The following is a 13,453-nucleotide window of genomic DNA, read 5'->3' as shown; positions in this document are numbered from 1 at the left end:
AGTAATGCTGAAGAAGCTGAAGTTGAACAGTTCTATGAAGACCTATAAGACCTTCTAGAACTAACACCCAAAAAAGATGTACCTTTCATTATAGGGGACTAGAATGCAAAAGTAGGAAGTCAAGAAACACCTGGAGTAACAGGCAAATTTGGCCTTGGAGCACGGAATGAAGCAGGGCAAAGGCTAATAGAGTTTTGCCAAGAAAATGCACTGGCCATAGCACACACCCTATTTCAACAACAAGAGAAGACTCAACACTTGGACTTCACCAGATTGTCAACACCGAAATCAGATTGATTATATTCTTTGCAGCCAAAGATGGAGAAGCTCTCTACAGTCAGCAAAAGCAAGACCAGGAGCTGACTATAGCTCAGATCATGAACTCCTTATTGCCAAATTCAGACTTAAATTGAAGAAAGTGGGGAAAACTACTAGACCATTCAGGTATGACATAAATCAGATCCCTTATGATTGTACAGTGGAAATGAAAAATAGATTCATTGGATTAGATCTGAGAGACAGAGTGCCTGAAGAACTATGGACAGAGGTTCGTGACATTGTACAGAAGGCAGGGATCAAGTCCATCCCCAAGAAAAAAAAGTGCAAAAAGGCAAAAAGTTGTCTGAGGAGGCCTTACAAATAGCTGTGAAAAGAAATGAAGCAAAAGCCAAAGGAGAAAAGGAAAGATATACCCATTTTAATGCAGAGTTCCAAAGAATAGCAAGGGTATATAAGAAAGCCTTCCAGTGATCAATGCAAAGAAACAGAGGAAAATAATAGAATGGGAAAGACTAGAGATCTCTTTAAGAAAATCAGAGATACCGAGGGAAATTTTCATGCAAAGATGGGCACAATAAAGGACAGAAATGGTATGGATCTAACAGAAGCAGAATATATTAAGAATAGGAGACAAGAATACACAGAAGAACTATACAAAAAAGATCTTCACAACCTGGATAATCACAATGTTATGACCACTCACCTAGAGCCAGACATCCTAGAATGTGAAGTCAGGTGGGCCTTAGGAAGCATCACTACGAACAAAACTAGTGGAGGTGATAGAATTCCAGTTGAGCTATTTCAAATCCTAAAAGATGATGTTGTGAAAGTGCTGCATTCAATATGCCAGCAAATGTGGAAAACTCAGCAGCGGCCACAGGACTGGAAAAGTTGTTTTCATTCCAATCCCAAAGAAAGACAATGCCAAAGAATGTTCGACCTTAGCACAATTGTACTCATCTGACACACTAGCAAAGTAATGCTCAAAATTCTCCAAGCCAGGATTCAACAGTTCATGAACCATGAACTTGCAGATGTTCAAGCTAGATTTAGAAGAGGTAGAGGAACCAGAGATCAAATTGCCAACATATGCTGGATCCTTTAAAAAATGAGAGAGTTCCAGAAAAACATCTTCTTCTGCTTTATTGACTATGCCAAAGATTTTGACTGTGTGGATCATAACAAACTGGAAATTCTGAAAGAGATGGGAATACCAGACCACCTACCTGCCTCTTGAGAAATCTGTATGCAGGTCAAGAAGCAACAGTTAGAACTGGACAAGGAAGAACAGACGGGTTCCAAATTGGGAAAGGAGTACGTTAAGGCTGTATACTGTCACCCTGCTTATTTAACTTATATGCAGAGTACATCATGAGAAATGCTGGGCTGGATGAAGCACACACTGGAATCAAGATTGACAGGAGAAATATCAATAACCTCAGATATGCAGATGACACCACCATCATGGCAGAAACTGAAGAACCAAAGAGCCTCTTGATGGAAGTGAAAGAAGAGAGTGAAATAGTTGGCTTAGAATTCAATGTTCAGAAAACTAAGATCATGGCATCCAGTCCATTCACTTCATGGCAAATAGTTGGGGAAACAGTGGAAACAGTGACAGACCTTATTTTGGGGGGCTCCAAAGTCACTGCAGATGGTGACTGTAGCCATGAAATTAAAAACTGTTGCTCCTTGGGAGAAAAGTTATGAACAACCTAGACAGCCATATTAAAAAGAAGAGACATTACTTTGCCAACAAAGGTCCATCTAGTCAAAGCTATGGTTTTTCCAGTAGTCATGTATGGATGTGAGAGTTGGACAGTTAAGAAAGCTGAGCGCCGAAGAACTGATGCTTTTGAACTGTGGTTTGGAGAAGATTTTTGAGAGTTCCTTGGACTGCAAGGAGATGCAACCAGTCCATCCTAAAGGAAATCCATCCTGAATATTCATTGGAAGGACTGATGCTGAAGCTGAAACTGAAATAGTTTGGCCACCTGATGTGAAGAACTGACTCATTTGAAAAGATGCTGTGCTGGGGAAGATTGAAGGTGGGAGGAGAAGGGGATGACAGAGGATGAGATGGTTGGGTGGCATCACTGTCAATGAACATGAGTTTGAGTGAACTCCGGGAGCTGGTGACAGACAGGGAGGCCTGGCGTGCTGCAGTCCATGGGGTCGCAAAGAGTTGAACACAACTGAGCAACTGAACTGAACTGAGTATTGTCAAATCCCTCTTCCAAGATTCATTTGTACTAATATAAACACAAGTGACAAGTATATGAACTCCTGAAACAAAAAATAGTTGTTTACATTTTCATCATCCTAGGCATGATTTTCCTGGACTAGCAAATCATACTAATGCAGATAACAAGTTGTGCGGTTATAGTTGTTTTTGATTCTCTAATGCTAAACTTTTGTCTCCTTTTTCCTCAGGATCACTCCCATGTCTTACTATAGTCAAACAAATACACATGGAATTTTTTCAGTTTTTAATCTTAGGTTGTAGTTTTATTTATAATAACAGCTTGGGCATGCTCTTTAAGAGGACCCTATAAAAGATTTTTCTTTTTAAATTTTTATATATACACATTACCATAAATTCTCATGTTTGAAGTTTGTCAAAGCATTCAGAAAACTTGACATTTCTTTACACATTATCCCTACAAGTTATTTCATTTTAGGTTTGGGATATTATAATATTATCTATTTGCAAATATAAAATATCCTAATGGGTGTAACAAATCAATAAGAAATGTAATTTTCTCTAAAAGAAATTCAAGTAAATTCTTTATAAAACAAAACCAGAAACCTCATTTTATTCCTTTAAAAATTTAAATTCATACGGCTATAATACAGATAATTATTTTTAATTTTCACTTATAGAATGGTAATTGGAAATCTTAAAAGTTGTTACTTGAGTAGTAATATTAATTCAGTCTACTCAAGTCTAAATTAAATCACAGTAAAGCTTAAGTATATAATTATAATGATGGGACGAGAAAATTATTCTTTTTTTCATATGGGAAATTATTGCAAACTTACAGTGCAAAATATATCTACTAAAATTTTTAGGAGATATTTTCCTCTGTATTTGAGTCAGTGTGATTCTATGTGTAAAATTTGGTTATCATGTTTAGGGTTTGAAAACAAAACTTGCACACAAACCAACATTCTGTTTATAACCATAAAACACTAATGTTTGCATTTTATTATAATACAACCAAAATATACATTTAGCAACTTGCAATTATTTTAGATTACAAGACTACATTTCTTTTAAAATAGCAAAACTATAAATTCAAAGTAGATTGCTAACCACTTACAATTATTAAGAATTAAATTACACAGTTAACTGACAGATTTTTTTGCCCTTCCCCCCAAAATCACCTATTTCAAACATACCATAAATACTTTAATATGACACAATATTTAAATGAGAGGTATAAGTCATATATATGTTCCTGTCTTTGCACTGTCAATGTGTCAAATCTTGGAATTTTAGATCTTTTTCTAACCTCAAATGTAAATTAAATTATTTAAATATTGTCATTTACTGTGAGAAAAATAGTTCTACAAAAACATTTTAAATATCTCTTTTTTCTAAATTCTCCATTCCCAATAAGGCTAATGAATTCCAACATTTTGTCCAAGACAAATTATAAAGGGAAGCTGTTTCAGCTTTCATTTCCAGTTTTATTTATGATATTTCATGAGATTATATTTAAGTTTTAAAATATCAGTGTTTAATGTTTTTGTTCAATTTAACATTTTGTTGACATCTGGAGGCTGTCTAATTGTCCTTGAAATTTTAATTTTCAATATAATGTAGAATAACAGGCACTGGCAACTGTAAACTTATTTTTTGCTTGAGTTTATACAATTCAGCAGAAACAAAACTTAATAGCATATAAAGAACTGAAAATTAGAGCAAAGGAACAATTCAAGAGTAAACCTATTTTGCAGGCAGCATATTGTAGGTAAGCAGTATTTAGCTAACGGATTTGTGAGGTATGGTGTGAGTTATAATTCTTTCACTATGTTGTAGATTTTGCACATGTCTAATTTTCTCTATTTTCCATTTCTTAAATAATTTGGTTGATTTTAAAAAATGTGTTTTTTAATCATGTGAATGTGGTGTTTTGAGTTCTTTGGGGAAAAATAGGTTCTACATTAATTATTTAGACTATCCATTTCTAAACTAACTTAAAATTCATAATACATTGAATGTAAATGAATGCACAGTCAGGATTTAGCAGCATGAAATTCAGATTTAGCTGGAATGAAATTCAAATGATGAATATGCAAGTCAGAGACATGTATTCAAAACATAGGGGAAAAAAACCCATAAAACTAAGGCTAAACACAGACATTAAGACCTCTCTATAAAAAGCTGATTTTTTGGCAAATTTGAAACTATTAACTATAATTTTATTTTTCATTATTTCAAAGAAAATTTGGTAAAAACTTTCAGTGGTGAGGAAGTATACATTGTGTCTTATCTCTAGACTTAATATATTCACACTGTTCCACTAAGTGTTCTAGGCAATTAAAAGATCAAAAAATTAGATGTCTTGTTTTTATAAATATACATAAATCCTTGCCAATAAAATTTTATTTATTACATGACTTTTTTACTAACAATATTTCAAACATTTTTAAGTAGTTATTATAAATTAATAGATTAGGATCCAAAGCAGCCATTAAAATTTAGCTGTCCATTAAAATTCCTAACTTTTTTTCTGAATAACTAAGAAAGAATTAATTAAAAAATGGCTTGGACATTTATATTTTGATGAAAACCAAATTTATTTTCACAAGTCAATCCTAACACTTGAGTTTCATATAATTCTCTCAAAGGTATCCATAATTTGATCATTACTGTATAATATACACATATTTGGAAATCTTTACTCACACTTATATGCTTTGAACTTATTATGAGTTCCAGGAAGATTTTAAGCCAGCAAATCAATAGTTTCAAACACTCTTGTTAGCAGTCTGATCTTGCTTGAACTATTCTTATGGATTACTTTTTAATAGAGTGATTTGTTCTGGTTCACTTAAAAAAACTATCTTCCTTAAGTTTTCCTTATACTAAAACACCTACAAATGCTTATGAGTATCCTATCAAAAGGTGACAACATCATAGATCAGTGTGACTTCTTTGAGTAGGTAAGCAACGCAAGTACAATGAGTGTAAGATAGAACGTTTTGAGCATAAAGCCAGGAACAGACATGATACTGAACTCTGTAATAAGTTGCCTTCTCAGAGGCTTTTACTTTCAAGACACGTACAATGCATGAGAAACAAGCAATGTCTGCTATTTAGTTTTCTGAAAAGCTGCCTTCTGTGTGAGGAAGTGACTAATTTTTCATTTCACACTAAAAAGGGCGTGAAAAGGCAAAACAGAAGAAGGCTAAGGGTTTTGTGTTGTATGAAGGAAAGGTGAGTCCTTCTTAAACAGGCAGGAAACATACCATACATATTCAGAGGGAAGGTCAAATTGGAAACATTTGAATGCACTAACAAAACGTGAAAAATGTTAATGTGAGTTTGTTTTCTTTACATGCAGTAGACTTATTTATTATTAAATTACTAAAACAATGAGATTATACAGCATATAATCTCAGAAATGCAAAAAAGGTTGTGAAGAAAATAGATGTCAAAGAGTTAATTTAACCCTTTCCGTTGTAAAAATTTTTGCATTTCATTATTTAACAAATACATAGTATTCCCACTCCCCACGACTGTTGTCTATCTAATTCTATCTCTATATATATGTATATATTGTTTTTTCCTATTCACTCAAATAAAATCTAATAATCCATTATTTAGGAGAGAATAAAGACACTAAATAGAAATAATTTATAGAGTATGATGAAATTTTTAGAAGAAAGAGAGGCAGTACATACTGAAATTCTATTGGTTGTAAATAAATTTGTATTCTTTCTTCCCATGATCCTTTAGAAAATGTAACTTTTCCTCAGGCTTTTGCTTGCAGTTTCTTATAATCTAGAGTTTTTGTTTTTTTTTAAACAGGTGAATTACAAATTGGCAGCTACTTATACTCCAGTGCATAAAGCCACATTACCTTTCATCCACTGTATTTGTGATTGTTCTTCCTTTTTATGGGGATAGGAGTTTTCCCCAAAGCCAGAATTTATGGCTTTCTTTCTCTTAACAAATCCCATCTGCGTGCCCTCCCATTAGGATGCAGTATACTTCATGATGTTTTCCTTTATTAAATTGCTTTCCCATACCCTATTAAAATATTTATTAAGCATTCTGTCCCTATAAAGCTCAGCATATATTCTAAAAACACATAACTGAGCACCAAGTTCTCTCTGTGAACCTGTTATCCTGACAAGTCACAAGGAATCCTGGGAGGAACATTTATGCCCTTCAGTAAATCAATGCTGCAAGACACTAAATTGTAACCGCTGGGGTCTGAAAGGAGTAATGCAGCTCTCCAAATGTCCAAACCATACACCAAGAGCAAATGGCTCACTGGGAAAGTTCCTGTTGATACTGTGAGCTATATTTTGCATCTTCCCTCCAATCCTACCACCAGGTAGCCAGTTCTAAAGTGGAATGATATATTCGTTCATAAGAACATAAAGCAACAACTGCATGGTAAACTCCATGCTTAAAGGCCATGCAAAGGACATAAAGCACCTTATTTTCAATGTCAAACTTGATGCTTTCTTAGCTCAGTTACTTACATAATAAATTCAAAAACTCAGAATATAAAACATTTACAAGTGTAAAGCCCCTGTTTTGAGGATAATTCTGATACTTTGCAGGTATAAGTTTTAGTTCTTGGAAAACTGGTTCAGATGAATGATTCACCCTTACTAATGCCATATCCACCATATAGTCGTATTCAGATTACTGTTCTTGTGCTTTAGCAAAACTCCATGGAAAGCTCTTTTGAGTTAGTATAAGGATGAATAAAACAGACAACAGTGTTTTTGCAGGTAAAGAGTTCTTTTCTTTAAATTAAATAGAAAACTATGTGGCCACAGCTCTAGAAAGTTCTTCCAGGTCTCTGTGATGTCTTCGATTTCGTTTCTTCTTCATTTCCTGCATGTGCTTCCACTTCGGGCTGCCCTTGTTCCGTTGTCTCCGCTTCTCCCTGTGCCACATCTGTTCACAGTACTGGTCTAGGCTGAAGTTTGGGCTGCTAAGGATTTGGATGTAGTCTTTATATCTCAACCTTGACTCAGCCAACAGATCCTTGACCCGCCCCTCCTCATGCTCTGCCCTCTGGGTGTTTTCCATCTGTTCATTCTCAATGACATTCAAAGTCAGCTTCACTATGGTGTGGATAAAAGTGTGCTCCTGTGCTTTGCAGTAATACAGCCCAGAGTCCTTCTTCTGCAGACTTCGAATCAGTAGCCCATATTCTGTTTTGATGATCCTTTCATCGGGTTTTACCTGCAGAGTTGAAAAAAGGTAGGTAATAAATGAGAGCCAGAGAGGCTGCATAGTTTTACTTAGATGAATCTAAAAGATCTAGTCCCCATCTCTCTGTCATTAAGCATAATACTGTCAGCCATTGTGGAAGAGAGTGAAAAATTCAGCTCAAGTAGCTGCCCCCAGAAATGTATGGTTGCATCTGATCATATCTAACTGAGTCTTTGGAATATAATTAGTTTTTCCTCCCAATCTACAGATAGAAATAAAAAGTCATGAAAATGAAGTAAACCTGGAAACTATCAGCTGACCATCTTTACAAGAGATTCCACATACTAATTGGTATTCTAAGAACACTGATTTGTATCTGAATTTCAGAACTAGGATGTAACATTGGCAGTCACTGTGTAGAAAAAGAGCTTTAGTGCACACTACTACCTATCATGTAAAAGAGGATGATGATTCTGAAAGGAATTAACTCTTTTTTCTAGATATTGCCAAATAAATGAGCTGAATAGCATATGGAAACTGTAAGTGGTGACTTGTTAAAAGTCAAGTGGAAAGGCATGGAGGACGCAGCCTTTGGGACGTTAGAGCTGTAACTGAGTAGGACCGTATAGTCAGAGGGATAGCAACATTTAAAGCTGAATTTCTCTTTTTACTATGAGTTGAATTTTGATACTGTGTGTCTGTATGATACTTTAGACGATGTCATCTGTGAAAATACTTCCCATACCTCAGTATAGTATAACATTGTGATGTGACTTTGAGTGTGAGAAAGCTCAGTGAACAAAAAGAACCTCCCCTGGAATGTGATGCTCTTTGCCCTTTGAAGCAATAGTACAGAAAGACAATTCAAATGGTTAAGCTTGCCTGGCATCCAGTCTGGTGTGAATAGTGAACCTATCTTCAATAAACTAGAGGCATGTTTACCAACACAAGAGCCCTGTTTAATGTGGAGTATTGTTGAGTGGGCTCAGCACTAAGTAGAATAACGACAACAACAACAAAGAAGTCTGGAAGGTTTCCCAGTTTATACATCTGCCCCTGTATTGTGGACTTTGAGCTGATGGAAATAAAAGAGGCATAAAGACGGCTAAATTAAATTTATTCACAGTGGGTGGACTATACTTTGCATCTTTATGTGAAAAATATGTAGGAAAAAATCCCCCTATTCTGGAAATATGAGAAAAGGAAAAGAAACATCTCTGGCTACCAGCCCAGTTAACTCACAAGTATATGACCAACCACCTTCTGTGCCAGAGAAGTGCAGCTGGCGGGGTACCACACGAGGCCAAAGGCAGGTCACAGCTCAGATCCCTGGTTAATGAGGCTGAATGGTCTCCAGCCCTGCCTTTGCTCTACACTGAATCCACACCATCATGGGTTTCCTTGTTCCCCTTACTTTGCCTATTTGGTTGAGTTGGTGTGTAGCTTTTTTTTTTTTCTAATGGATTTATACTAAAGGCCCAGACATTTTAAAATGCTACTATAATAAAACTCATGTTGAATTCATTTATATTCTTAGAAACTATAGAAATCTCCTGCCTATGGTAAAAGTTGAATTTGAATTGGTAGAACTCTAAAAGATTAAACAAAAATGACAATCTAAAATTTAACATGTACTATATTTTTTGTTTTAAATAATTTTATATTGTAGGAATTATTTTTTTAATTTACATATATCTTAGATCAAGAAACTGAAATTCTGACTCCATAGCTTAGGTTCTGGTTCCTTTCTGCTCTACTTCCTATGACTATTCATTTATCTTCCCTGATTGGTCTCCCATTTATCAAGTTGGTGACACAGCATATGGTGTATTTGGGAGCGGGGTAGCGGGGGTAGTTAAAAGTAAAGCTCTTTGAAGGTTAAATGTGAAGTATTATTAGAAGCATCATAGACTACTGCTATACTGCTGGAGAGGTGATGTTCTGAAACTTTACTTCTGTGATTTAACGGAAAATGGCCTGTGGTTATTATTAACAGCAAGATGATTAAAGTGGGTGACTTCAGTTACAGTTCATCTTTGGATTTTCTTTTCTAGCTGGTATTCTTGCTAATTTTTTTTTCTAATTTATCTGTTTTAATTGGAGGATAATTGCTTTACAATATTATAATGGTCTTTGCCATACATCAGTATAAATCGGTCAAAGGTATACATGTGTCCCATCCATCCTATCTTGCTAAACTGAATTTTTGTGACTCTTAGAGATTGTTACAGCTCTGACTCAATACTTTTTATTGTTCTTTTCAAGCTTCTGACAGGAAGGAACGATGACTTTGTGATTTCACACAAATTACACAACATTTTATCATTATTTTTGCCATTCTCGTTTTATGTCCTGTTTATATTATTTACTCTGAAGTCTAGCCTCTTTTCCAGTCTACTTCTGTCCCTACAGGATTCATGGTTTCATAAACACCTGGCATTTCATTACCCCATCGGGGTCCTTCACTTTTCCTTTCTTTGATGGAATGCTTACATTTTCTTTGGGTTTTGACCTACAGATAAAAAGTTTGCTTTAATGAATTTCTTTTAGGATTTATCTAAATTCTATGAGATAATTTAAGGGATTTTTTTTCTGTCTTCTTAAAATTTAAAAAATATGCCTTTAATGAAATGGTATCTGTAACAAAACATTTTTAACTGATATATTTTCATAGGATTTTTGCAATCTAGAGATAGAAATCTGTAACCCAGAAATTAACTGATTGATTAACATTTGCCTCCTTCACATTCTCATTCTCTGTAATGCTTTCATTCCATGCTGGAATAGGATGCATTATGCAGACTGCATCTCGACAGTGAAATGTCAGCACAGTCAATTTAGAAAATTCAGCTCCTCTACAAAGAGATAATGTAATCTATGGCCACTGATTTAAACTCATAGAATTTTCTCCACTCTAGTGATATGTAAAAGCTGCTCAGCCTTACAAATCAAAACCACGCTTGAACTCGGGTCGACTATCCATTTGCCTAATGTGAACAAGGATAATATATTTGGCATTATTAAATGTAGATCTTCATTGAAGGGTAATTCATTTAAAATGAAAAGAGAAACATGGAATGGGACAAAGGACAGTTAGGTATTAAGCAGCAGGTAAAGGTCAGGGACTTGATTCTCTGATAATAGCAGCCTAATGGTAATTCCTTTGCAGATAATTCACCTGTCAGGTCTTTCATAGCTAAAGCATGTGTCTTTGAAGTGACTAGGGCTTCAAGAGTATTTCCCTTCAACAAAGATAGACAAAGACTTATTTAAAAATAGTGCTGAGGCAACTGGCTTATTATTTAAAAGAGAAAAAATATCAAATGAATACATAACTCATTCTTGATTAATATCTTGTAGTAAATGTAAATATAAAATATAAACTATAATTGTAGGGACTTCCCTGGCAGTCCAGTAGTTAAGACTCTGTGCTTCCATTTCAGGGAGCAAGGGTTTATCCCTGGTTGGGGAACTGAGATCCTACATGCCATGCAGTAGGGACAAAAAACCCCAAAAAGACAAAAAATTGCAATTGTAAAAGTAAAATCATAAAATGATGAGAAAATATATATATGTTTTTATTGGGGAAGGCACTTCTAAGCACAAGTGAGAAATCATATAAATCAATAGATGTGTCCAAATGTGTGTGTTTTGAACACACAAAAGAATTTTAGAGATATAAAACATAATAAAAAGTTACTTATGCATAATGTTAAATGTTACTATTTAAATATATAAAGGGTTTATTAAAATTTTTAAATGAATGTATCAACATAAACCATGCAAGTAATAGGTAAGGCCGTTTGCCAGTATGGTGACTTTGATGAGAAATTAGCAATATACAGTTGTTTATCCAAAGATGTAAGAATATTAAAGTCAACTCACTTATTTTACATTTAAGAATCTGTTCTAATAAAACACACAAGCAGAGAAAGATTTAGCTAAGGAAAATTGATTAATTTAAGAGGTAACACAAGCTATTTAAATAAAACATGGAACGTGAGTGGATGATTGTGGCATCAGGCTGGCAAGGGTGTGGGACAGGAATCATGTATTAAAATTGAATGGCAGGGGAAATTGCTGATAGTGTAATGGTTAGTAGGAAAAAAAACCTTAAATAGAGATCAAAATATATGTGTGATTATCTACACTTTGTGATCTCATAGTCTTTTATATGTTACTGTATTTTCAAAACCATTTATATCGCTTTTATAATAAAAGCAACAGAAATAAAGACCTACAGATAGAAACATACAAACATTTGAAGGTGTTTTTAAAATATTTTAAAAATCCACGGAAAAATTACTATCACAAATGGTATATTGTTTATTCAGATCTCAAAAGTTCAATAAAAGCTTGGGGACTGTCAATTAACTTGCTGGTTACAGCATAAACATCATCAATTTCAAGAACAGCTCTATAAGGAAGTCAGCAGACAACTGACTCATGACCTTCCCAACAGCACCCAACTGTGAAAGAACTCGGCAAGGAAACGTTCTCCTCCTGGCAGAGAATAACCTGGTGACAGCCTCTGTGACACAGGGGATCCTGGGCCTTCCCTCAGGCTTTGTTTTTTGTTGTTTTTTTTTTGAGTGGAGGAAAGATTTCAAACTGTGACCTTCTTGGTAAAGAGCAGAGGGTATCCTGCTGGGAAAAATGTTTCAAATCTAGTCTGGATTTTGTGCCTTTCCTCAGCTCAGGAAGCAGTATTGCATATCCTGGGCAATGTATAACTGCCTATTTACAAAGATAGATGAACATATCAGTTGAAACATTACAGCTAAAATATTTTAAGTATAATTCAATAAATACACTATTTCTGCTCCATTGAAATTTATGGAGCTTGGAACCACCATGACTGTATGATAAGCTGTTAAAATGTACATTAAAGTAATGCATAATTTTTTCTGGAAACATAAAATATATGAATGCAAACATGCATAGGCAAATGTATGTATTTATAACTGGCAGGGCACCCCAAGCAGAGTTCAACATTTTTTTAAAGTTAGATTAAATTTGTCATGGAGGAAGAAAATCGTTATTAATAAATTATATTTAACTGAAAAGAAATCATCAAACTTCATTGACTAAAATTAAAAATAGTCATTTGAAATATTCAAAAATAAAATACTGTAATGTAACTAAAAGAAAACCTACATGTTAAAAAATTCATATTAATGCCCTTCCAATATTTCATGGATAAATAATAAATGCTTTATATCTTGAATTTAAATCATTTTTACATCAGATAAAACTTTACTATATATTTGTAAAAAATGAGACTCTTAAACACTTAGTATAAATATGGATATGCCATATTCTTAAAACTTCTGGATGTAACAAGAATCAAGTTTTATTAGAGAATTTGACATAAGGACAATTGTTTGTCATATTTGACACAAGGACAATTATGACATAAGGACATGAGTTATTCCCTTAGTATTAAATATGTGAAGGGTCAATATTTTGATAGAGAAATTTTTCTTAGATGAAGAGCTTCTTAGTTTAACGGTGGACCATACCATAAAAGTTGGCTCTTTGACTCCAAGGTTTCTCAGCCTCAGCACTACTGACATTTGGGTGGGGTTAGATAGTTATTTATTGTGAGGGACTGAGCATTTCACCATGATTAGCATCATCCTTGACCTCTACCTACTAGACGCCAGTGGCATCCTCTCCTCATGCAGTCACAACAACCAAAAATATGAATACTTTAGGAGCAAAACTGCCTGAAGTTGAGAACCATAATTCCAGAGTAATGTTTGA

The 13,453-nt window shown here is 34.4% G+C and overlaps 1 protein-coding gene across 1 annotated transcript in view; it reads right to left on the bottom strand.

Annotated features, from left to right (window-relative positions):
* Nucleotides 1-3,265: 3,265 nt before the first annotated feature.
* Nucleotides 3,266-13,453, bottom strand: part of SEMA3D (semaphorin 3D) — a 207,363-nt gene continuing 197,175 nt past the window's right edge. Inside the window, exon 18 of the mRNA XM_055420629.2 lies at nt 3,266-7,717. Coding sequence (XP_055276604.2) covers nt 7,292-7,717 — 426 coding nt within the window. The 3' untranslated portion in view covers nt 3,266-7,291. The remainder of the gene's footprint in view (nt 7,718-13,453) is intronic.

Source organism: Moschus berezovskii, chromosome 3, assembly GCF_049115385.1.
Source record: "Moschus berezovskii isolate FMDL1 chromosome 3, NW_MosBer_1.0, whole genome shotgun sequence".
Lineage (NCBI taxonomy): Eukaryota > Metazoa > Chordata > Mammalia > Artiodactyla > Moschidae > Moschus > Moschus berezovskii.
Note: the sequence above shows the minus strand (reverse complement) of the source record. Positions and strands in the feature narration are given on the sequence as shown.